Raw genomic sequence first — 27,598 nt, forward strand, 5'->3', positions numbered from 1 at the left:
TAGAACCATCATTCTCCCAATTGCCGATGTTATTGCCTTAGATCTGTGATGAGTTTTATCCATTTTCACATGGGTAAATGCACCATCTAAAGTTTGTTGTCTGGGTGTTTTTGGTGGTGTTACAGATGCTTGCTCATTTGTTCGTTTTTGTTCCGATACTGATTTTTTTGTCTGTGTTTGTTGAGATGCCGAATCAACGTAGTTGTACTTCCCGACGGCACCTTCAGATGGAATAATTATCTGGCTAGTTTTAGTGCGAGAACAATGAAAGTTTCTTGCAATTTCACTATCTGGAAACATTTGCAGGACAAGTTTCGTGAAATTATCACAGAGTTTTACAGATAAATTGTTTTCACAAACGAAGTTGGCCCATAACAGTTCCGCATCAATTATTTTGTTTGGTTTGGTTACAAAACTCGTCAAAGAACAACTCTAGCAGCTAGTTGGTTTTTCGCATGAACTTGCATATTTTCGTGCTGCCGAAAATCCTTCAAGCTGCGCTTTGTCACATTTATCTCCGAGTTGCAAACGGCGGAAAATTCCTTATCGCCACGCCTCAGCCATTTCTATTCTTGCTCCCATTCTTTACGATAACGCTGTTTATAAAGTGCCCTGTCTGGCGAAGCCTTTCCTTTTTCTCCATCACAACAGCTAACCCCAAAACTACTACAGTAAAACCTCGCTCGTACGGCCCCCCGTTCGTACGTACACCTTGGTCGTATGTACAGATTTTCAGAAACCGTGAAAAATGAGGCAAAAAATATATAAAAAAAAGAAATACGTTAAAGTTTATTAAAATACAGTTGTAACCTGCAGAGTTTATAACAAATACAGGCTACATACACATTGCGTCACAGTAAAAAATTAAAAAAAAAAAAAAAAAAAAAGGCAGCAAATTGATGGAAATTTACAGTCAATAGCGCGCGAAAGGTCATTGTACTCGGTCAGCTGCTGTTACGGCGTGGCGTAGCCGCCGGCTGGCTCTCTTTGTTTGCTGAGCTGTACATGCGCAGTTTAACTCACTCTATGCTCCGCCCAGACTCATGACCTTCCATCAGCAGCCAGCCAATAGAAGCGAGCGTAGCGGAAAAAAATAAAAGCTCCACCTCCCGTGTACCAGTTTTGTCCAGTTCTAATACCAGTTTATTGGTATACACACCAGTTTTCTCGCTGCCGTGCCATGTTCAAGTTTACGTTCTTCTTGATGTCTTGATACCAATTATTAATTATTTACAATCCCCAGAAATAAATGGTTAGTTTAAACAATATGTGTCAACTGTACAATACTTCCGAAATTATAAAATACGTATAAAACAGTTACCAACACTCCGCTCATTTTATCTTGTGAAGTTTATGTCTCGTACCATTATTTTGGCTAAGTTGTGACATAAATACAGTATCAGAACTTACAAGTAGCCACGTAATATTCCCGACATTCCCGTTACGTTTATACATTTGTGAGTTTACGTTTTTTCCTCGTGCATTTTAGATTGTCTCCTGCTATAATTACTCGGACTTTTACACACCTAGGCTTAAATTATTACATGTTTAGAAATAAAAAAAACTTTTCATCTTATAAAATATGTATATTTTGCGAATTAAAATGTTCATTGCCAACTATAAACATTACGTTTTTCACAATGTTTTTAGGCCTACTAGCTAATCTTATCTACACTTAAAGTACCCACGGTATTTTTTTATTTGAGCAAAAATATAGTGTGTTAACCCATTCACATACTATGACACGCTGTGCGCGTCACACATATTGTAGGTATTAAAATACTATGATACGCAAGGTGCGTCACAACGTAGTACCTTCGTCAGCGTGTAGATAGCAGCACTGAATTCGCTTGCAGGAGACCAGCGCATGGTTGAATGCGTAGCCGATAGATTCCTTTTTTTTATCTGTCTGCCACTGCCGCAATATTTTTTTTGATGACTTGACTCATACGTTCGTGTACACTGATACTTTGAGTGCCAAGTTCAGATAATGTTCTGGCGTTGTTTCGTTCACGCCTAACAGATGACTGTATTTTACGGCAGACATTGTTAGAATATTTAGCTGTACATTTATTCAGTAGGTGGCATTGTGTGCAAGTTACCTTACGGTTTTTTATTGCCCAAGTGGCAATGGTAATTTTCCCCATGTTATTTATTGTTTTATTTTATCATGGCTTCTTGTAGTTTTACACGCAAAAAAACTAACACTATACATGTTTCTGAAGAAAGTGATAGCAATTCTGAATATGATATATTGACTTCTTGTAGTGATGAGTATTTGCCATCGAGTTCAGACAACGGTAGTGAAGTGAAAGTGACACTGATGAGCCTTTTGTGGAGCGTATGGGGGGAAGTAAACAAAGTGTCAAATCCTCCGCGTGCGACGAAACTGCCGAACAATGGAAATGGACTAATGGAGTCAAACCGATAACATTACTCTGAAGTTACCTTTTACTGGCAAGCTAGGAGTACGTCCTACAGTCCTTAGACGTTTAGGTGAAGACATCAGTGCAATAAAAATTTTACAAGAATTTTTAGATGCCAGTTTCTGGGACCTTATTTGTCAGGAAACAAATAGGTATGCTGTTCAACAATTGAATAAATGTAGAGACAGAATAAAAGAACAGTGGTTTGATACTACTGTAGGTGAAATGCAAGCATACATAGCATTGTGTATTATTATGGCACAAGTGAAAAAGCCTAAGATGCAGATGTAGTGGTCATTACGAGCCATAATCCGAACACCTTTCTTCACTGAAGAGTTTTGTTTTGCTGTCAAAATTTTTGCATTTTTCAGACAATGCAAATGCAAACCATTCTGATAGAGTTGGAAAAGTGAGAAATGTAATTACTCACATGAATCGGAAATTTCAAGACATTTTATTACCTGGCAAAAATATAGCTGTGGATGAAAGTCTAATGAAATTCAAAGGCAGGTTAGCCTTCGTAACATTCAATTCCAGCAAACGTGCACGTTTTGGAATCAAAATTTACAAGTTGTGTGATTCTGATACTGGATACTGTGTAGATTTCAAAATTTACACAGGTGAAGACAAAAGTGGTAAATTTTCAGCTGGCACATCTGTAGTAACAGAACTTGTGAAATGTTTGAATGGTTCAGGATACATACTGTATGTTGACAATTGGTACACTTCACCAGAGCCTTTTTCAGAACTTCTGAAACTCAACCTCCATGGTGTTGGCACAGTCAGGGTGCAGAGGAAAAACATGCTCAGTGAATTTTCTCAGATGAAAACAAAATCTGGAGATGTGCATGCTGCAGCATGTAACAACATGCCGGCAGTCAAATGGCATGACAAGAAAGTTGTACACATGCTTTCTACTATTCATGAAAGTGCTGAAAAGACAGACAGATAAAGTCAGATGGAAAAAAAGTGGCGGTCCAACTGGAACACCTGTAATCAAGCCAAAATGTGTACTTGATTATAACAGAGGTATGGGAGGAGTAGACCGGCAAGATAAAATTTTGGCTTGTTTTCCTGTGATGAGGAAGTACATAAAAGGGTAGAAGAAGATTTTTTTCTACCTTTTAGATGTCTGTGTGTTCAATTCTTACATTGTTTACCAAAATTAGAGCTGGGCCGATGCCGATCCCCAATCGTAATAATCGGCCGATTTTGTTAATTTTGCCGATCATAATGATCGGCGAAATGTAGCCGATTATTTGAGCCGATCATTGGTCTCCTACTGCAAACTTATAACATTGAATAATTACCTATACCTAACAACTTTTCATGTTTATTTACGGTACTTTTCGGGAAGAAAATTCAATCATTCAACGAAAAATATTAGGATTTAATAATTTAAAACTAACCACACGAAAAAAATATACCAATAAAGTAAACAAATAGCGTAAGTTTAATAAACATTGAACAGTTACATACCTAAGTATCAATTTCCACGTATATTTACGATATTATCTTTGAAAGATTTGTGCAATGGGAGTGCATGACTTGATGTAAGCTTTTGGACATACACCATTGCTTAGCAATGGCGTATGTCCAAAAGCTTACATCAAGTCATATTTACGGTACTTTCGGTAAAATAATTTTCCATTATACTATTTGCAAAGTTATTTCGTATCATTTATGAACCGAAAACTATGTATTTGTTTACCATTTACGGTTAATATTACCGCAATGGCGACTATTGTTTAGGTTGGTTATGTGACACCAGAGATTAGAGTGACGTGCGTTGCCCGACGGAATTTGTATGGATTTATGGCGCTAGTAGTCTCGTGGTTAGTAAACAACTACCTCTTCGGGAATTCATCTATTTAGTTTTTTCTTGCTAAATATGGCCTATTGAAAGTTTTGTTTAGCAAAATTAATATTCTTATCCTGTTTAGCGGGAAATAGAGCTTATTTTTCTTTTGTATAAAAACCTGGTTGATAAAGAGGTTTGTTCCCTATTTAGTGGTATTTCGTAATAACAAATTAACTTACAATCGGGAATTGTTGAAAGTTTGGTGGTGTCACTGGGGGGAAGGAAGGGAAATAAAATTATCATCGCTGACGTCTACCAGCACACACGGATCACAGAATGACGGTTTTGTGATTAGGTGAAGATTTGGTTTGACCTTATTACATTGTGTGTATACAGTGTGTGTGCGTGTGTGTGGTGATTTATAAGTAATACTGTCAAAGAAAAGTAGTTTTGTCTCGGAATATTTCACCGTTTATACTGATCCGTCAAAAGCAACGTGTATTTTTTGTAACGCTATAATTTCACGTGACGGTACCAGTGTTCGAGGATTCACGACAACAAATTTATCTAGACATTTACTGACGTTTCATAGCAAAGCAATGGAAATACAGGTGCATGAAGATCTGACCCACAAATCACAAGTATCTGATCTTACAGCAACAGCATTGGTTGTAATTGTAATTAGTATTGAAAATTTAAATTTGAAATTTTCTCCTTAAGTAATTCACACTTACATTAAAAAACTGTCAATTTTAAATCCTGTGATGTTGCTTGGATAGGCCACACATTTCCAGTTTTTTTTTTCTGGTTGTTTAAAATTTTGTTTATTACAAAATTAATCAATTCAGAGGTACTTGAAAGGCTCTAATCGGCAGCAGATGATCGCATCGGCATGATCGGCAAAATAGGTGATCGGCCCAGCTCTAACCAAAATATTATAAAAAAGAAGCTTTTATTCACAGACTTTCGTTTAGATGTAGCAGAACAGTTGTTGGAGAATTGTGAGCTGCCAGAATATCGTCAGAGAGGGCGGCCTTCTTCAGGTGAAACACCAACTCGCCTTCAAGGGAAATAGCATGCTCATTTCCCCGAAAAGATACCATGTGCAGCCACATCAACAGCACAGCCTAGGAAGAGGTACAAGGTGTGCTATGCGAACAAGAAACGTAGTGAATCTGTGTACCAGTGCAAACAGTGTGGTGTAGGCCTTCATGTTCCTGAATGTTTTGAAGTTTACCACACAAAAAAAAAATACTGAAGCTGTAACTCATTCATAATAAATTATTTCTTCTTGTATAGTATAGTATGGTAAACTGAGGTGTGTACATAAAAAATATATATTGAATATCATGAAAAACAATATTTTAATGGGCTTTTAAGGAAAAGTAAGCCATTGAAAGGAAAAATCTGTAAGTAAAATAGTATTTTATGAAATAATTTTTAAAAAAATATTAGTATGTTAAGGGGTTAATTATTATTTTATTCATATAAAATATTAAAAATGTAAACATGGGGCTTACGACAGTGTCGAGTGTTTTTTTTTATTTTTACGTTTGATTAGCTCAAGTGTTGTTCCTGCACGAATAGGATATAATTTCGATCAAAAATACATCAGCATAATATATAGACACTGCAATTAATTAGCCACAAATGGATGTAATTTGGCTTCGCTGGTTCGTACGTACAACTTGGTCATAAGGACAAATTTTGGAGAATCGTCAGTGTACGTAGAATCGAGGTTTCACTGTACTTAAATCACATAAGAAGTTTGTAAACAAATGCAGCACCTAAAACACTGAAATGGCAAAGAATTCAAATGTTTACTGACGCATTTAACTCAACAAACAAAAACATTTCCCCCGAAACCATAAAAATAGTACTTCATGAAACGATATGTGGGAGTATATGTTTTTGGTTGTGATTAAATGCTTGGAAGTTCCATGGCGCTACACCTAATGTGAGTGTTGCTTTACTTTTGGATGCTTGTATGGTTTGACAACTTCAAATAGCTAGTTGAATGTAAATATTTACATTAACGAAATTCAAATTTGAAAATATCGGCGATGTGTCGTAAATATCCGTGAATGTTGCAGTTTTATCCGTTAGTCCGTTTTAAGCTTAAAATATCCGTGAAAACTGATAAAATCTGTAAAAAACGGCTGGCCTGCGATAGGAGAGGCAACAGCGGGATGGACGACAGATAGGGTAGGCAACAGCCGGATGGACGACCAAGAGGGTAGGCAACAGTAGGCTGGACGACAAATCAGTCAAAAGCTGGGTGGACGACAGAGAGATCAGTCAAACGCTAGGTGGACAACATAGAGGGTTGGCAACAGCGGGGTGGATGACAGAGAGGGTAGACAACAGTGGGGTGGACAACAGTGAGGTAAAAAAAAAGGGCTGGATGACAGGGAGAAAGCAGGCAACAGTGGGATGGACGAAGGAGATATTAGGCAATTGCGAGATGGATGACAAAGAGAGTAATGACTCAGCGGAATGGATGTTAAAGCTAGAGAACAGCGAGGTGGATGATAAAGACTGTAGAGAATCGGTGGGTGAATGACGACAGAAATTCTTAGTGGATTGTGTAAAGGTTAAAAGCAGAATTTGTCACTGTCCACTGCTACAGTCTGTGCTCACGTCCAACTTTTCAAAATGTCCTAAATTCTGTTAGGTATTAAATCCTCTTTTCCTGCAGTGTAACAAGTAAAAATAGTAATCTGTTATAAAAATTAAAAATTGGGGTAAAAAAAGATATTTAAAAATAAGGTGTATCCTACAATACATATAAATAATCAATGAGTAAACTATTAAACTATTTCATATAAAAGTCTACTAGCACTTTAGGCTCTACAATTGCAACTTTAAACGACCAAAACTATATTACAAAACACTACAAAGGAATTGTGAACATTTTAAACAATAGTTATTATTGGGTTGAACATTGTGTATTTTAATTTATACAATTGAAATGTTACTGAATGACATTGTTATCTGGTGGATTATATTGCACAAAATCATTCCATGTGCTATTTACACTGTGTATGACCTGCTTTTACTGAAGTATCAGTGTTTCAGTTCCCTTCTCCCTGCGTACGATACCACTCGACTTGCGAGCCTCTTCCATGCACTTCTTTTTGCAATCCAGTAACCTGCAAACATAAAATAATTCACTCTCTTTTTACAACATATTCCACTTATGGATTATTTTGTCATTAAAAAAAAAACTACAAGTAACAAGAGATTTTAATTGAACATATATTTTTCAGTTGCACAATGTATAGTCCCAATATAAAATTGTAAATAAAAGTAAGAGTTTCCTGGAAACAAAAATAAATAGTTTAGATTAAAAAATAGTAAAATTTGCAAAAAGTATTTTGAAAATACAGTGAAACTCGCTTTGGATGTTCCTGTATAATATGTTTCTTTTTATTCCATTTATAACGTTTAAATAATTACAGTAGAACCCCGATTATCCGTGTTAATGAAGGGGACGAGTGAGTCGGATAATCGAAAATCGCGGTTAACCGAGTCATGCTTGCCTCAAAGGTCATTAGCCCACAGACAGCCATCTGTGGACATTCTGAGATTACATATATACACATGCTTTGTGTGCGTGTGCGTTGTTGACATAGAAGCAGACTGCTTAGTGCTGGGCAGCAGTGGTTTTTAAGTCTTTCGTGTGCGGAGACGTGGGCACGCAAGTCGTTGTTGCACCGAGGTGTGTGACTAGCCGCCCGCCAGTCCGAGGGCCCAAGACAGCTGATAGCTGCCAAGGTCACGCATTCTTTTCATCGCCCGTAAGCGACGCTGCCACACTTCGCTCATTGCTCTGTTGTCAGTAACACCATCGGGCTGGTTATTGTTTTACAGAACGACTGCCTTCAAAATTCTTTTCGAGATAAGATTTTTCATACCAGTGCATTGATACTTGATTTGATGGTTTTGAAACGGTGTCTCTGTCTCGTATAATTCACGGTGTTTTTATCCCCCTATTATGACTTAGTGTTGCAGATGGGTCGGAAATCTTATAACGACCACCTCTCTATAACGATCCTAATCTCGGGAACCGTGAGGGGTCGTTAAATCTATTATCCATTCACTCTTAGCTGAGTTTTGAAATAAACAAACACCGTCGTATCACTGTGCCGCGTCAGCAAGTGATAGGCTGAATTTATCTTGCGTGCCAAGCACTAGTTGCAACACACACACTTCCGTACAGTCGGTGCTCATAAAATAACGGAGAAGTAATATAACAGGAAAATGGTTGTTCTGTGAAGCCTAGTTTTTTTAAAAAAATTACGTCTGCTGTGATAAAATTACGCCACTTAATGCTACACCCTCCGACCTTTTCTGTTGAAACCATTCAAACAAACAAGTGTCCAAGCTGCTAAATGTGGATTCGTTCATCGTCTTGCGTTTATTTAATCCACTTGAAGTGTCAGCCTGTGAAGCAAACTGAAGGATTTTTTCGCGATTTTTTATGATGTCGCGCACTGTTGTGTTACCGACATTAAACTCAGTCGCAAGTTTGCAATCGTTTCTCCACTCTGAAATCTTTCTATAATTTTTGTTTTGCTGTCGATGGACAGTACCACTCGCTTTCTTTTCTGTTCATTTGATGACATGATGAAATGTTGCGCTCAACACTTCCGCATAACACAACGGTATAATCCGTCGGAATGCAGATCACTGTTACAATACATAAAATTATCACCACCTTCACACTTCAACAACGTACACTAATGGAATGGACTGTCTCCATGCGCCGGGTAATCTCTGTGGCACGGCGCCGTGCTGCGCGCGGGAGTGTACAGTCCGGTCATGCGGACGTGGAATCGCGCACCAGTGTATAATCTATTCACGTAACATGGAACACAAAAATATTATGTACATACGTATATATGTACTAGTATTTTTTTTTTTTTTTAACTTTCTGTGTATATAAACATAACTGAGTCAAAGTACTTTGACCAACATACATTTTGCAAAGTATTTTAACATTTACATACATTTTGAATCATTGGTTATATGTAACTAAAAAATTTGACTTGATGGACATAAATCGCGGTTAATCCGCGAATCGGATGATCGAGTCGCGGATAATCGGGGTTCTACTGTATTCCCTTAATCACTTCCATGTATCCCTATGTTAATTTTCCCAATCATAACCTATATAGGGTAAGCATCTAAAAATGCATAACATTTATCATTTAACGGGAAAAAAATGTAATAAAGTTATCTTTACATTCTTTAAATATATTTATCAAACTTTTAAACAATTGTTTCAAAATAATAACAAACATGACCATTAAAACCTTTGTCGAACGCTGCACGCTGTTAAGTTTTTCGACCAATAATCTGTCTGCATTTGTATCAACTTTGTGAGGCTGTTCCATCTGTACACAACTTCCCTCAATCAAAGCATAACAACTGACTAACACACAACAAACCACTAGCTATTCGTTTGCATGACCAATAGCCTTTTTGTGTTACACATGACACAACTGGAACAGCAATTTGAGGAACTAATCAAAGTTTCATTGTTTGTTGAGCACTGTACTAAAAATTTTGTATGGTGTACCTAATGATAAACATTTTAATTTGACTTGCAATGATTTCCATTTTTGCCAGACTTATACAGCATTTACCCGTAAATAGTGCACAATTTTTTCAAAATTTTGTGTTAAAAAATCATAGTACGAGGCTTCTTCAAAACTTGAAAAAGCCACATGGCAACGCTCCATAGTATACATGATCCTTCAAGCTCCAAGGTTGGTTAACCTGCTACTGATTAAAGGAATGACTGACATCTTGCATGCAATTTTTGCTCTGTGATTTTGTTTTTCTGTGAGAATACGTTGCAATGATTGCAGGTTTGCAGTAGCTTTCATCTACACCTGCTTAAAATACATAAAATCATTTAAAAAGCTTAGAATATGAAAACTTGTGCCTTGGGAAATTGTAGATTTGATTGAGGAAAAAAAAATTGTTTTTGAGTGATAGAGTTATTGCAATAAAAAGTTTATTTAAAATGTGAGAATTTGTAGCATGTGTAGCGGTCGGGTCCGCTACTTTTAAACGGCGCGCGCAATCGCAGGCCTCCGGCACTCCGCTCTCCTCCTCCTTCTCCCTCCTTTTCCCCCCCTCCTAGTGTTTGTTCAATTTGTACTCGTTCCCCCCCCCCCCCCCCCCCCCCCCCTGATAGGTGCATGCACGCGCTGCGGCGCGAGCTTATAAATTGAGCTGCAACCATGTTGGGGGCCTTCTTCTACTGGTTTGTTTAGTCAGGCTCGGTTGTCAGCGGTAGCTGATCTGTTGGTTGTCTACTAGCATGTAGTCCATTAGGTTCTATATGAACTACGTGCGTGTGCGACCTCAGGGGAAAAATGTAAGTTGGTTTGAGTCGTGAGTGAGGCGGTGGCCCTCACCCTAATGTAGAGTCATTTATTCTTAAAGTTGTTCTGTCTAAATTCCTTTTCAGCCGCCACCTAGAAAAATAAGTTTGGATTTTTGCTGTAAATTAACTTCATCTTCGCTTCCGTTTTTGTTTGTAATTGTCTCCCCCTGAGACGTCGTCGCACGTATTTGTTTATTAAAGAATAATGTAAATTATTTCCCTTTGTTGTACCTGCACTTTGCAGTAGTTTTGTAATTCTACTTAATGTGAATTTAACTTCATACTTGGATATGCTTTTATTTCGAGTCAACTGGGCTTTGCCCCCTTTGAGGGCCAGTTGTTTGGATCGTTTACGGTGTAGCCGGCATACCTCACAAATTTAATGTAACAAACATGTTTTGTCGAAAAAATTGTTCCCGATTTATGTATTTAGCCTTGCCTTGTATTAGCTTAACATTATCAGTAATGTTAACGTATTGTTTTGATTTGACTTTGAATTTGAATAAAATGTCTCTGTACCTGAAACCATTTACCTTGCATACCTGATCTGCTCCATTCACGTATACCCCAGTCCATGCCAGGTTCTGGCCTCCCTCCACACTTAGTTAGGCCTTTTTCACATGTATTTCCTTAGAAATTTTCATTATATTTTGTTTAGAATCTTTCTAACATAGCATTGATTTTGGTCGCCTGGGATCAAGATATTTAAACAGCTGCGGTCAGTACCAAATACATTCATGACATTTTTTCCTTCCCATCACGGTAAATATGTTATTATTCACAGGTAATTAAGTACCAAATACATTCATGACATTTTTTCCTTCCCATCACGGTAAATATGTTATTATTCACAGGTAATTAGGCCTATGCGAATATCAGTTTTTTAGTTTGAATAAATTTTGATTAGTAAGAATAAGAATCCCACTTAAAAAAATATTTCATGTCATGTAAAAACTTTGGAAAATTAGACAATACTAAAATTAAAGGTTTGTTAAGTTAGCTACAATATTTATATGGAAAATATTAAATTATGAAATAATTATTTTAATTATGCGGCTAACCTAACTTAATCAACCAAACAACCTTTCATATCAGGTCCAATTTTCCACAACATGCTAACATATTGAGTAACAAAATTTTCGCGAACTGCAAAATACAGTCAAATCCATTGCAATCTATATTATGAAAAATGTGAATTTTTTTTTTAAAATGATTAATTCTCAAATTAGTGACTGAATAAGCTTATATTTACCATAGTTAAATCCTAGTTATTCCCGAGTTTTCATTGTTAATTGGTACCAGGTAATTTGTATTTTAGTTCATCAATATTATATATATAATTATTTTTTTAATTTAATCTTGAATCTTAAACCATTATTAATTTCTAGATTATTTGATAAATCACTATTAGATATCATATAACAATTATAATACTTACGTAGTTAATTCTGAATAAAAATTACTAAATTGGAAAAAAATGCAATCTGGAATATATATATATATATATATATATATATATATATATATATATATATTCTTTAACTGGTAAGTATTTCCTTGCTATGATGAGTTGGGTTGCAGATAAGATACATACAGCAAGTAAACTGCTACTGTATCACATGGTGTTAGATCGATTGTGGTAGTGCTGGGCGAAGTTAGAAAATTTTGAACTGAACCGAACGTAAGGGTTGGGTTCGGTTCGGTTCGGTTCGAAACCTCTTAAATTATATTCGAAAAACCGAACGTTCGTTTAAAAAAAATTACATTTTTCTAATTTTCGAACCACCATTTGAGACCATCCACAAAACTGCACAAAAAAATTCCATTACTTGTAATATTCTGACTTTTATCGCATGATCGTCATAAACAGTTTCAAGCGCAGATAAAATAAAATAAAAATTCTTATTAATTGTTGCATAACTCGCATATAGGCGCGCTTTGTTTTTTGTTTACTGTAGAGAATTTTGTATGCATTTCTCGTACTACGTAATATAAACTATCGTACAAATGTCAAAGGTCTTGTATATTACACCTTTAACTATAGTGTGTGTACAAGAAGTGTTGTAAAATCACCAAAGATTGCGTACCCCATACGTTAAACTAAAACGCATGTACGAGAACTCTCGTATTTGGGCAAAACTGACGTAATCAACTTAACACAAGAAAAAAATGCAGTAGAAAATGATTACGTAAATTATGTACTTTAAATTACTGGGATGTATTTATTTTCTTTGGCCTTTTTGGTTATAACAGTCAGGTACTGAAAATATTACTTTAAACTTGTGTATTAAAAGTACTGGTCCAGTAAATTTTACAGTACGGTACTAAGTTGACTAGCGTAGTCGCGGCAGCTATCATTATTTCTCGTATTTTCTTTTTTCCGACGCAAATTTCTATAACCACACTTCTTACGTTACGTTTACAATATTATTGTTCTTGAGGTGATTTGCGATGAGCAGGCTTATGTCGTTTAAGTTTTCCAAATGGAGAAAAGATAATGACGACCCAGATGACCCAGAACCACCCCAAAAAATGTCTAAAGTTTCTTCTGATGAGCAGCATTCTTCCAAGAAAACAGCAACTGCAGTCAGCGAGTAATTGCCCGATATTCCTGCAACATCTGCAAGCAGCGAGAGACGTTTTTCAAAAGCTGGCAATATGGTTACATCTAGACGAGGTTCGCTTAGTTCCCCGCACGTAGAAAGACTTGTTTTTCTTCATGACAATTTATAAGCAGGCCTATTGTATAAAATGTGACAAATGTTCCAGCAATTTTGAATTTAGATTATAATGTGGCCCTGTTTTGTACAATGAACTTTAGCTATCTCACCACTTAAATTTTGTAATGTAGATAGGTAAAATAATTCACATTGGACTTTTTTTTTAATGTCCTATTAAAAAGTTTTACTTATTAAAAATGTTAGGTTATGTCTACCACAAAAATATGTTACGTGGCCTTATGCTGAAAATTCGTCATCTTTATAATATTGTAGTTTTTTAAATGAAGGTTAGTGTACACTGAAAAAGGAAGATAGTCTTTTTGTAATTTGGATGGAACTTCTTCATGAATTAAAAGTTGGTATATATATATATTGATACGAACGTAATCAAGGCCGGTACACGTGCAGGTGCAGAGATGGCTGGCGAATGCCGCAACATCATATGTGCTGCGCGCGCCTGGAAGATAACAAGGATTGTCGCTTTCCCCCCTCCTTCCCACCACTCCCGCGCGGCGCCCTGCCTTTGACACGTAATTGAAACCTGACAGCTGTGGAGTTACGCGAGCCGCCGACACGTGTTTCAAGAGATTTCTGCAGTTGGGTCGGCGCGGAATGACGAGACAGGCCCCGGCCGCGCTCGCAAGTTCTGGAAATTGTGGCTGATAGATAAAACGAGGACGGCGGAGTCAAGAGAGTCGGTGGAGTTCAGAGAGAAGAGTTCAGGCGGCAGCCTTCCCGCGGCGGAGCTACCGGGGCGATAGTGCCGCGGGTGCGGCAGAGTGGCGAAGTCCTTGGACGAAGGTTCCAGGGCAGGGAGTGAGTGAGTGAGTGAGTGAGTGGAGTCTGGAGTTTTCCCGCGGCGAATTTTCTGGGCGATAGTGCCGTGGGTGATGTGGAGTCCCGAGTGAAGTTCCGAGCGAGGCGTCGAGTGGGATCTCGGCGAAGGGGAAGTGCGACGGGGCGGCGGAGTGCGTCGACGGAGTCCCGCGGCGGAGACCCATGAGGGGTGCTGCGGCGAAAGTTGCGCCAGAGGTGCGGCCCAGCGAGGCATGTGGATTGTGAGAAACGAGTGACTGGAGGAAGCAACATTTTTTTTAAGTACAACTGATTAATTGGCATTTTTAGATTATTAGCTAGTAATGTAAATAGTGGCAAGAAATAAAACTGTGTGTGATAAAAATCTTTAATTAGGCTATCCTTTACGAACCCGCAGTAAATCGTAACAATATAAAGAATTTAATGCAAAATGATTTTCTCTAAACTGTTTTCTTTCCTTCATTATTTATTGCATAAACTTTACTTATAAAATGTTTTGCAATGTTTTAATAAAGTAAGCTATAAAATGTTTTAATTTTACATATGGCTGGAGAATCTTTCTTTCTTACCATTCAGTTAAAGACCAAAATGCTAGTCATCGGTTCATTTTAATTCAAAACAATTATTTCTGTATGACGTTCGGTTTGGCTCGGTTCAAAATTTTTTTGCTATGGTTCGATTCGGTTTGGTTTGAAACCAGAGAACTGAGGTTCGCTGAGCTCTAGATTGTGGCAATTAATTTATACACCATTGAAACTACAGTAAGTCCTCAGTTTACGTCGGGGTTACGTTCCTGAAAACCGCGACGTAAATAGAAACGACGCAAAATGAGCCATGTTTCATGCCACCGGCCAGCCACGGCCCAAGGTCGGCCGGAAGGGGTAGGAGAAAATGCTGTGTCGTTGCGGGAAGTAGATAACACTTCTACGTGCGAGATACGTGGGTGGCCGAGCGGGCGGGCTGGTAGTATGTATTGCATCACCGCGCGGAGAGCAGCGGAGAGCAGGAAGCGTCCCTCATGATGTATGATAAGATAAGGCGGTGAACGTGTAGCTTACGCTACATAGCATAAATTAACTACCGAAGGAAACAAAGAATTATAAACTAATTATATACTGTGTTTTGGTTAAAATAAAGATTTACAGTCATTGTAAACGACGTTATTGTGAATCGGCGACAACTTAAATTGAAACATGAGTACTCAAACATTAGCGACGTTAATCCGAAACGACGTAAATCGGTACAACGTAAATAGAGGACTTACTGTATAACGATTACTTCTTTGAGTGCCCATCTTAATAAAGTTTCTTTGTTTTTTGGGTTGTCCATTGTTGTTGATGTTTATTTTTTTCCCACTTGTACTGTGTGTAACAAAAAGATTACAAAGAATAAACTATTTTGTTTTCAAGTTTGAAATGACACATATACAGTGTTTTGAATTGTTTAAGTGATTTTTCCCATTACTGTTTAGCAAGTAGTAGTGAATAAAATTTTAATACTTGTTGTACGTTTAAAACATCACTTACCGTATTTACTCGCATAATGTCCGCAGTAATTTGGCTACATTTTTGACCAAAAAAATGGGGTGCGGACATTATGAGGTGAAGTCCGAAAAATAAATTTTTTTCCTCAAAATTTTACGTTTTGTGTAGAGTAAAAAAAATTGTTCTCTCATAATTAGTTTACTAGCAGAGCGCTGGTGACTGGTTACCCTCCGCAGCGGACGTGAGAAATGTGACAGGTGTCGAGATAATTGGGTGCCAGCGATTAGTGGAAGACGTCACTTATTTTTTTTTCTCTCACTCGCGTGTGCGCTCTTACGTTCAGAAGCCGCAGCCAACCTACACAAAATAAACGCTTTGCGTGAAAAGATATTTTTTAAATCTTTCATTGAGATGGCCACTGACGGCACGGGGCAGATGTCTAATGTCTGCATTAGCCGGCGTCTGCGAACCTCCCTCCCCGTCCCTTGCCCAATGTGTGTATAAAAAAACCGTGCGCATGTACCCCCACCACTTCTCCGTAACTCCCCTAGTGTGAGTTGACGTGTACTAGCTTGTGCTATATATAGCCCATCCCCTTGCAACTCGCGTGACGTCGCAGGCAGCTGCGCAGTGGAGTGCGAGTTTCTGAGTCCGGACGGTTTCACCACGCTACAAACCCTCTCAGCGACCGCACCGGAGAAATGAACAACTCAAGGTCAAAGCATTGTTGACAGCGTCAGTAATTTTCCATCCCGTTACTGTGCCTTTCAGGGGTGGCCTAGGTTGCTTTGTCTGGAGCGGACTTTATGCGGATTTTAAAAAATTCCATTTTAGTATTTAAAAAGAAATGTGCGGACATTATGCGATGGCGGACATTATGCGATTAAATACGGTATTGTACATGTTTTTTTGATTCTGATGTCCCATTAACCATCCAAAAAGGGTATTTATATGTTATTATTCGAGGTCAAATTGAATGCAAATAGTTTATTATTCATACCCAAAAATTCAAATTTCACATAGGCGTATAGTTAATTTTTTTAATCAAATATTTACCATCCGGTATAATTAGATACATATATGTAAGACAAAAAAATTTACCAAAAATATTTATAAATTTTGTAATACTCTTGAAGCTAAATTTAAGAATGCTGCAAAAAAAAAAAACTACTGATGTTAACACCAATACCAAGAATACTAACTGTGCTGAAGTAAACTCTAACCACCGGATATATTTAGCCGCCCGGGTGCATCATTGTAAAAAGAGCTTAGGACAACAGCAGCCTATGCGATTTCATACAAACAAGGCAAATTCCGTTCCAATTTTTATGTTTTACATCAAAATGTGCAATGATGCTGATAGAGCTAATACATAAGGGTCTTCCTACATGTGTATAATATAAATATAAATAAAATTGGAGAGACACCCACTGTACAGGTTGCAACAGGGCCTCTGCGGGCCTCCTATCCTTGGTTTTCATGGTAATTTTGAATAATCCAGTCTGACTTGAATAATTCAAACATTTTAAATTCAAAATAGTGGATAATTAGAATCTTTCTGTCGGTCCCTTGACATTATTATACACACAAGGTAAAAAAATTGTGTGTAATTCAATTTTTATTTGGATAAATCAAAGTAAAATCAAATTTAGTTTCGTACAAAAAATACAAATATATCCTCCATAATAGAACCAATAAGGAGCAGGGAAGATTTGTAAACATTAGAAGACTTAATTGTGAGGTTAGAGGAGTATACACTGTGCAAACAATTAACGGAAAAATACGAATTTGTCTTGACGTATAAATTTTCTTTTAAAGACGTTTTTAAACGTTATTTCCTTTATCTGATTGTCTGCGCTGCTACGGTGTAGGTATCTTTTTCGTAAAAAACTAAGAATTATAAAGTAGAAATCTAAAATTTAATTTTTGGTCATTACCACTTATTTATTTAATTAACGGAAATTCAAAGTTGTCTGACGTGTAAATTTTCTTTTAAAGACGTTTTTAAACGTTATTTCCCTTATCTGATTGTGTTGCCGCGGCGTACCGCTTATAAAAATGTAGCCAGCGCATCATTCATGTTTGGTTATGTTGCTTCCCGTATAGAGCGTGTGCACGTAGTCGAATATCGATATCTCGCCGATTGGATGCAACGTGCGCTCTGTCAGGTGCTGAGTTAACTACATTTGATAGCCCGCATTCTTTCGTGGCAAGTGTGTACTACGACACGTTAGTTCACGTCAGATTCAAGTGCCTTGCGTTCGCGTTAAGAGTTTTGGTTTTTCTATTTAAAGTTGAAGAAAGGTTTTTGTTTAATGAATCATTAATATAGATTGTTTGGCGTGCTCTTGTATACTCCACCTTTTATTTAAATAAACGTACTTTCCATGAACAGGTTTTGTATTTATGAATAACTTTACCTAACAAAATTTTTTTTCCGAATAATCGTCGCACCCCTACTTTAAAAATCTTGATTTTAGAATGAAATGTGCGACGATTATGAGAGAAAACACGGTACAAATATGAAAAATAAACTATTCTTATTTAATTCGAACTCAAATACTAACACTTCGAAATTAAAAAAAAATACTTGTTTGCTTATGAATACATCACATAGCATACAGGTACCTCGTGGATTTGTTATATGCCAACTTGCACTGTTGAGATTTTCATTTGTGCAAAATGAATAACCTATTTTGATATTTAATGGGACTTCACAATCAAAAACATAAAGTAACATTTTAAATACAGTCAAACATCTCTGAAACGACCCCTCACGGTTCCCAGGAATTGGGGGGGGGGGGTCGTAATAGATGTTTTCCGAAATTTTCAGATTTCAACCCCCTCCCCCCCCTCCCCCTCAAAACCGCTACTAGCTAAGAAACCAGTCGTACAATGGTAGGATGCTGTCACTCACAATGCTAGACGGCTTTGCTTTAACCCACTTCAACCTTCATGACAAGTCTGTCGCCCTACAGACCACCTCTAAAGAAAATATGTCAAAAGACAGTTTATTTTTACTGCTTAGTTTACATGTACGTTTTCTGCTTGCCGTAGTTAAATACACTAGAACCCCGATGTCACGAACCCCGGATTTAATGATGCAGTGATTTTACGAATACATTCTCGGGAACCGTAAAAAAAAATGGGACATTTTGACCTAAATGTGAAAATCAGAAAAAAATTAAAAACAAAACGAAATGAAAGATCATAAAATCTGTTAATTTTAACACACAGCGTATTTTTGTGTCGGCTTTAATACTTCCAATAATGTTTTAATACTTCCAATAATGTTCATGTAAGAATGACAAAAAAATAATGGGACATTTCTTTTAAAAATATGGCAGCGGTAGGTTCTGCAACGCGAGTGGGCGCACACTAATCTCGCCCGGCTGGCTGGCGGCAGCGGCTTCATGATGCATAAGCTCATCCCTCCCTCCCCTCCTTTACATTCTTCAAAGCTAGCTCATCCCTCCCAGACACACAAACCATCTAGTGTCCTCCCTTATAACACCCCAACTTTGCTCCCCTTAGAAAAACCTTCAGTGAGAAAATGCTCATTTCACCCTCCCTTCTCCCGTAAAATTGGGCTAGTATGAATGGTGTACTAAAGCGGTGAGGGAGGGGTCAAAATATGTCACTTTTCACACCAAGTTCGAGTTTAGTCATCTCTGGCAAGGAATATGCAAGCTTTCAAACTTACATATAAATGTATTTTAATAGCAAGGGTCCTATGAAAAGGAATATACCGAATAAAATCAAGCTGCTGTCACCAAACAAAGCATAAAACGGCCCAATACGTGGTCGCTTCGTTATTTTTTGCGCGAGAGGTGAGACGTGGAATGTTAGAAGAAAGATAAATGCGGGAGAGACAGACGGCAGCCAGTGTGTTTCCTGCGTGGGGAATAGTGGCGTAGTCTTTTTTTTTATGCTGGGTGAAGCGACCTTTTTCTATCAACCCCCGGGAAAAGATAATTGCTTGAGCTGTCAAAATAAACATCGCTGCGGCAGTTAAAACAAGTCGAGGCGGACGTGCATCCAGTCGGTCGCTGTATATAGTCAACCGATAGTAATCAAAAGCAAGAAAAATCCAGCAGGTAGCTTTGCCTTAACTGCGTACCACACTAGACACTCGCAAAAAGCTAAACGTAAACACGTTGCCACAAAAACCTTTATCTGCACCCTGCCGGCAAAGGGACGTGGAATGGGGGTTGTTAAGCGCTGACAGCGGTCGACAGGAAGTGGTATCTATTTTTAGATATGTGCTGCCTACGGCAGTACAGCACTCTGCAAGAGAAACTCATAACACGCTACTCATCACAAGAAACTTGTTTTCTGTCCGATTTTCTTCGGATTTTCGGCAATTTTTTCACGGTTCCTCGAAATCGGGTTGTAATAGAGAGGTGGTCGCAATAAATGGGGTCGCAACAAAAAGGTTTTACTGTATGCAACAAGTATCAAATTTTTTTTTGTTACTCTCTTGCTAAACAGTAATGTAAACAGTAATCGCACACAACAGAAGTAGAAAAAAATCAAACAAACGTCAACAACCATGGATTACCACACTACAAAACATGGACACTCAGGGGGGCATCAAAAGTAGTAATCATCATAGTTTCAATAGTATATAAATCAATAGTCACAAAGTGTGATACAGTAGCAACTTAATTACTGTATATACAGTAGAACCTCGATGATACGTTCCCGTTTCATACATTTTCCCGTGTCATACGCCGATTAATTTTGGTCCCGCCGAAAGTACTATATTTACAATGGTTTACTTTCCCGGAAAATACACTTATAAAATCATTAATTTCCCGTTTCATACGTTTTTACAAAGTGGAAAAGCCCTAAAATTCACAATTTTTTTTTGTTATATTCCTCCTGATAAACTACATTTTAATGCTTTTATTTTGAAAAACGTTCATTGTTTACCTTTGCAAACGTAAGAAAATAACTTTATCGCACCATAGATATGGATATTATCAGGAAGACTGTGCACTTTGCTAGTAGCATCTATGGCCAGCATCAAGCGAGACTAGTGGCGCAAACTAGCAATGATTATGAAAATGTTGCACGCGCTTTACCAAGGCACGGATCTCATATTTTGTGCTTTCATTAATCTTTGAACTGAATATATACCCATTTGTTATTGTTTTCTTACGATCTGATTGTTTTGTATTTTACGTTTCTCAAGTTAAAATTTTATTGAAAATTGTTCTGTTGCATAAAGTTGTTTGTAAAATGAGACAAACAAGCAAAAATTTCTGATTTTCTTTTTACAATAGCCTAATTTTTTTTTTTTATTTAGACTTGGTGACTCCTTCCCCCCACCCAATCCAAGAAAGGACTTCATAACATTTTGTAAGATCACTGTTTCTCATGTCAGCTTTACTTGATTATGGACTGTATTTTACATTTCTGGTGGTTTTATTATGTGTATATTTATATAATTATGAATCCATATCTTTCATTAATATAATGCAATTATTTACACATTATGTATTTAAGTTTAATCTGACATTGTGCAGGTATGCTAGATTGAAAAAAAATTGTATTATTGCCATTCCCTTTTCATACACTTTCCCGCATCATACACCATTTTTGTGCCCTCCGTTGAAAAGTGTATGACAGGGGTTCTACTGTATCTATGATGAAACAAATGTGACTCAAAAAATATATGTATAAAAAAAGTAATTTGTTAATAATATGCCTGAACTAAAATGCAATTTACCTGGCTGCCATTAACAACGAAAACTAGGGTTTAAATACCCTATTTTTTTAAACCTCATTCAAACACTAATTTGTGAATATTTACTTTTTTCGTAAACTAGATTGCAATTAATTTCACTGTATTTTGCGATTCGCAAAAATTTTCTGGATCAATATGTGCAGTAGCAGGTTGTGGAAAATAACGTGAATCGGAACTGAAATGAAAAAAATTTGTTGGTTTATTAGTTAAGTTAGGTTAGCAACATAATTATAAAAATGAATTCAAAATTAAAAAAGTTAAAAACCTTTTCCAAATAATTATAGAAGCTGACTTAACTTAACCAACCTATCACTTTAGTGTTATTTGTCTTTTCAGGAAGTTTTTCCATTATGTGAAAAAAAATTTTTACGGGAATTCTAATTCTAATTCCAATGATTAAAATTCAATATTTGGATTCATGAATAATTTGATATTCGTATTTGATTCGAACTAAAAAACTGATATTCACACAGGCCTAGTACAATTTATAAATAGTAAGTATTCTTAAACATCACTACTCTGTATATCCAACTGCACATTTACAGGAATTAAATGCCAACCCCCTTGATTTATCATGTGAAAAATATAATTTGGTTTCCTGCTGTTCAGTTGATGGCTGTTGGCTACAAATACTCAGCAGTACGCAGCCTCGCTCCCACTATACTTCTCCATTATTCACTCTACGTAATTTTAACCACAGATTAAAAGAATAGTTTCAGCTCTCCGACCAAATAGGTGGCCCTGTACATCCCCAACCACCTCAAGGTCATGCCTATGTATACAGTCAAAATTGAAAAGTAAATAATTTATACAAAAAATAGGGCAGAAAACCTACGCATATGTAACGATGCAAACTCCACAATTGTGGTCAAAAATGAAGAATGATGCAATTTTTTGCTTAAAAAAAAATATTCCAGAATAACATAAATTACTGTTTTTTATCGCATAATCGTCACACATTTTAAACTAAAATCAAGTTGTAAAAGTAGGGGTATGACATTTATGCGAAAAAAAAAAAATATATATATATATATATATATATATATATATATTTTGTTAGGTAAAGTTATTCATAAAAACAAAACCCGTTCATGGAAAGTACGTTTATTTAAAAGGTGAACTAAAAAAAAAAAGAACACGCCAAACAATTTAAATGAATAAATCATGTTACAAAAACCTTTGTTCAACTTTAAATAGAAAAACAAAATCTGTGATCCGAATGCGAGCCTGAACGAGCGCGCAACTGTAGTACACACCACGAAAGAGTTCAGGCCATCAAATGTAGTTAACTCAGCACTCAACAGAGAGTGCGCCTTTCATGCAATTGGAAAGATATTGATATTCAACTACATGTACGTGCTCTATACAGGAAGCAAGATAACCAAACACGAATGATGCCAACTAGCGCTGGCTACATTTTTATAAGCGGTACACCGTGGCAACGCAAACGTAAAGATAAAGGTTATAATGTTTAAAAACGTCTTTAAACGAAAATTTACACATCAGACAACTTCATATTTCCGTTAATTAAATAAGTGGTAATGTCCGAATAAATATTAGATTTCTATTTTAAACTACATCGCTTTATATGGAAAAAAATACCCACACAAAGCGCTTGGAATCTAATAGCGAGACCAAAACCATCATGCAACATTTACGCGAGATGTTTTTTTAATCCAAATTTTGACACCCTAAAATCTAGGTGCAATGATTATGCGCGTAAAACGATTATGCGATAAAAGAGGGTACAAGAAAACACATGCAGCTAAGTGAATTACAAACAGTACTCTATTTCCATCAAATTGGAAGACATTTTTATTGTTGTAACATGAGTGCAATAATTTCTAAACTGCTATGCGATATTCTGGTGGTACAACATGCTTCATGTCATCCAGCTCACGCCACTCAAAGTAATGGAGACGATATAACAGCAGCAGTTCGTCAGTTTATGTGGGTCAAATCACACAATGGGGACATTGCAGCACTTGGCAGCACCCGCTGCTTCCGAGCGAAGACTTACATGCTGAGGTCGGTCCACAGCTTCACCTGGTGAGCTCTGTTGTGCTGGCCCTCCTTCACTTGCTGCTGGTCCTCCTTCAGCTGACGGCTCAGCCGCTCCTGCTCACTGATGGCTTGGCCGAGCCGCTCTCTGCACGCACACATCAACCTCAGTGAGCAATGATGACAACACTCATTACACATTCCATCACTTGCTATGCACGTATGTGAAGCATAAACACAAAACACAGACAGTGGTTCAGTTCTATTTTATGAAAGCCTTAGTAGTTTTACCGCTTGTTTCTCATTTCACACAATTTTAAATGTGCAAATGTGAAAGGTGGAATTAAGGTATTATTAGGGTTTAACTAATAACTGAAACCATTAGAAACTGATGGTCAATAAAACACATTAAAGAAAACCCCACAAGATTACAGCAACCCAAAAAAAAAGTCTTTTAGTATTAGCCAATGATTTGTAAACATCTGACCTCGGCAATGAGCAATTATTGTGTTCTCATGTTGCAAATAAATTTATAATATAAAACTCTGACACAAAATTTTATGTAAAATTATTTGAATAATTTAGAGCATGATAAATATAAGAAAAGTGTTAATTTTAATATAATTTTAGAGAAAAACTGTAAATATTGTTCCCCATTTTAATACCTAATTATAACAAGATGGTAATAACCTAACCCAACCCGGCTAGTTTTTATTTCCTACAATTTTTCTCAAAATCTGTGCATTTGATGCACTTCGTAGTGCAGTTCATATGCACATGCAGGCATTGTGATTTAAAATAACAAGAAGAAATAATGGTGCTTTGGCTAGTTTTGGAACATCTATGATGCAGTTTCGTGCACGGTGTACGCGCGCGCACGTGCGTGTGTACATACATACATACATATATACATACATACATACATACACACACATATATACATATATACACATACATTTAGACACACACATGAATAATCACGTGGGTCCACCATCTTTTTGAGATTTCTGAGACTTCCATGCAAACACAGCAATGTGGTTACACATTTCCGTTTATTAGATTTATTTCCATTCCATTCACGAAATTACTCCTACCAAATGCCGTAAACAGAGAGCCAAGATGTTTAGTACACATTAAAAGAATTCCTGGTCTGCCACCACACCGGGAATGGAATCTCGACCGCTTTGGTGCAAGGAACGCAATCTGATCACCTGACAGTGATAGAAATCGTGCCCCTCAACAATCTCTCTAGAACAGTGGTTCTCAAACATTTTGAAACCGGGTTGCGTTTAAAATCATATAAAAAATTGTAGGTGTAAAATATAAACAATTTATGAGATATATGTTGTAATAATTAAATTAAACATCACATATAATGATGGTTAACCCAAGGTTTGTTTACAAACAGTTAAGAGCGACTATAGTGCCGTACCAAACTAAATCGCTGTTCAAACAATACCTATAGTCATTTAAAAAACCATAATGATGTGTTAACGAAAAGAGGGGTAGATCCGCAAAGAAATGGTTATAACATAATAACTACTGTATTCACCCACGTATGGGTTGCACATTATATGCAAATTTTTTGTTTAATAACTAGTAGTGCTACTCTTATACAAATGTTTTGATTTTGGGCAAAAAAAAATTAACACTGCACTGTGTGGTCGAATATGTACATAAATAATTAAACTGTGTTGGTTTTTTTTTTTACATAATATGGTACACATAAGTATAAATTGTTTAATTAAAAAAGTTCAGCAGTGTATGTAAAACATGAACTGCGCCATAAGGCTAAGTCTGCAGCCTGACTGGCGGTTACCCGGCCACTGCAGGTAAGTGATGGACTATCTACTGCCAGGCTGGCGCTTGGCAAGAGGGGAAAATACATATAAAAATAAACCAGTCAGAGATGTAGAATAGGAGGGGAAAGTGTACATGCGTGCGTTGTGGCCATTTTCGCCCTCCCTCTATCATCGTTGTAAATGTCCCTAAACTTGACTGTACACAATCATCACATCTATCTATCTATCTCGTCTATGTCAACAGGTTTTTGTAACGAAACTGTATTCAAACATTGTTTTGGTGTCAGATTTCTCACTCTTTCTACTGTAACATTCCATGACATAACTACAGAAAAGGGTGGGTTTTTTAATAGGAGGAACTGACAAAATAATTGTACAATCTCTTTACTTGGGGAAGGAGCTGGGTAAAAAAAAAAAAAAAAAAAAAAAAACATAGACAGGAAAGGAAACATGAGTACCTATATAAAATAGTTATCTTGGGCAATAAACTATGAAAAGGGGAGAGCCAAAGAAACCCCAAAGCCAGTGTTTCTTAAGTATTAATCAGCTGAGACACAGATCAATAAAGACTTTGTATTCTCCTGGAGACAGATTTATGGTGCAACCCTTATGGTGAAAAGGTTAGAATTATTTTTTTTGCCCAGAATTACAGATGCTTCCCCATATGCATGGGTGACCCTTCTGCGGTAAATACAGTACATTTAATGTTCATATCTGGAAGCATGTTTCTCTGGACCACCACAGGGAGCGCACAGACCTCATGGACCTGCTCTTGTCGGCAGGGCTGCTGCTGACGTAGTAGCGCAGCTCGGCCGCCAGGTCGTCCAGCTTGGCCTGCTGTACCAAGCACTGTGCCTCCAGCAGGTGGCTCTGGGACTCGTTCCGCATCAGCTCGCCTCGCAAGGCCTTCACCTCCTGCACACGTGCACGCACTCTCTCAACAGGCAGGTTAACACCAACACCACAATTCCCCTCATTTACACTCTCCTTGCAATGGCACATGTTGTCTGCAGAGCTTTAGAGGACACAACACGATTTAGGACGTGGCTACATGGTACACCAAACTACTTCAGGTTGAACAGGTTTAGGTAAACGTGTTTACAAATGCGAAAGTGTACGTTCACACGGCAGTCTGTATAAATTGTGTGTTCAACTCCAAAACTGATTGTCCATTGTCGTATCTCTGTTAGAAAATTACCGTCAGCATCAAATTTAATAATATATGAAATATTCACCTGTAGATGTTTTTGTTGCAGTCTGTAAAATATCACAAGAACTTGTGCCAGGGACATTCTCCTACTTGCATTTTTTGCAAAAAAAAAATGTATATACTCTCAACACTCGACAGCCAATCAGAGGCTTATGTAGAAGAGATGTTGTTCCGAAATACTCTGCCAAACTTTTTAGGTTGAATGAGAAATGGCCTCTAACAAAACATGTTTACCTGAAGTAGTTTAGTCCTGTTTAACTACACCCTTATAAAATGCTCTAGATATCAGCGTAGGGTATTTTTACGAAAAACATTTAAGGATACGCTAAGGGGGATGAGTATGTTGCCGTATTTAATTTTTAAACTGTATTTTTAAAATAACGAAACTAGCTTAACTGTGTTTTTTTCAGAATAATTTTCAACATTCAGTAAAAATTCTTGAAAATACTCAAGATACTTGCAATACATATTCATATTCATTTCACCACCAAGTAGGCTCAAATCTCATACTGTATTCACAAGGAAAGTTTATTACTTTTCAACTATACTACAATTTACACATATTTCCTTAAATAAATTGATTTAATTAAAAAAGTTAAATGTGGACCGTGAGTACTGAATTGGTACCCAAATAACTTGTAGTTCACTAAATTCTTAAGAGGTGACATCACCTAAAGTTTCTGTGCATAACCATGTGATGTAAAACCCTACACTCACCTTCATATCTCACTAATTACAGTAGAACCTCTCATATCCGACCATGATGGGACCGGAGCCAAAAGATTGGATATCCGTAGGAGCAAAAGAACGCCTTTCCCAGCTATACAATATGTACAGTATAGTAATACAACTTTATTTGTAAAAATGTTGCTCTATACATTTCAAACATTTACTGTTGTTAAATTATAAATGAGAAGATGAATACAATGCAAGCATAAGTTATTTAAAGAATTCAGTAATGGATTTTTATTTCAGTTTTGTCAATCTTGATTTTGAGGAAGTGTCCCTCCACTTTTTTGCCCACAATACATCCATTGTGGTTGCTTCTGGATGTTGCTCGATGTATTTCAGTGCAACTTCAAAGGCGTCCTTAGCAGCAGAATGAATCACTACGTTGTCACTGGCTGTTTCGTCTTCATCCGAGTTGATTTCTTCCTCAGCTTTTTTCTGCACAACAGCAATGATT

At 37.0% G+C, this 27,598-nt stretch overlaps 1 protein-coding gene across 8 annotated transcripts in view; it reads right to left on the bottom strand.

Annotated features, from left to right (window-relative positions):
* Positions 1–7,131: 7,131 nt before the first annotated feature.
* The window catches only part of LOC134546351 (intraflagellar transport protein 81 homolog), a 98,203-nt gene continuing 77,736 nt past the window's right edge, over positions 7,132–27,598 (bottom strand). For all 8 annotated transcript variants that reach the window (XM_063389129.1, XM_063389131.1, XM_063389132.1 and 5 more), the window contains 3 exons: positions 25,960–26,117; positions 23,420–23,548; positions 7,132–7,379 (listed from right to left, as the gene is read on the bottom strand). In XM_063389129.1, coding sequence (XP_063245199.1) covers positions 7,283–7,379; positions 23,420–23,548; positions 25,960–26,117 — 384 coding nt within the window. In that variant the 3' untranslated portion in view covers positions 7,132–7,282. The remainder of the gene's footprint in view (positions 7,380–23,419; positions 23,549–25,959; positions 26,118–27,598) is intronic.

The sequence above is a fragment of the Bacillus rossius genome, chromosome 1 (assembly GCF_032445375.1).
Source record: "Bacillus rossius redtenbacheri isolate Brsri chromosome 1, Brsri_v3, whole genome shotgun sequence".
In the NCBI taxonomy this organism is placed as follows: Eukaryota; Metazoa; Arthropoda; class Insecta; order Phasmatodea; family Bacillidae; genus Bacillus; species Bacillus rossius.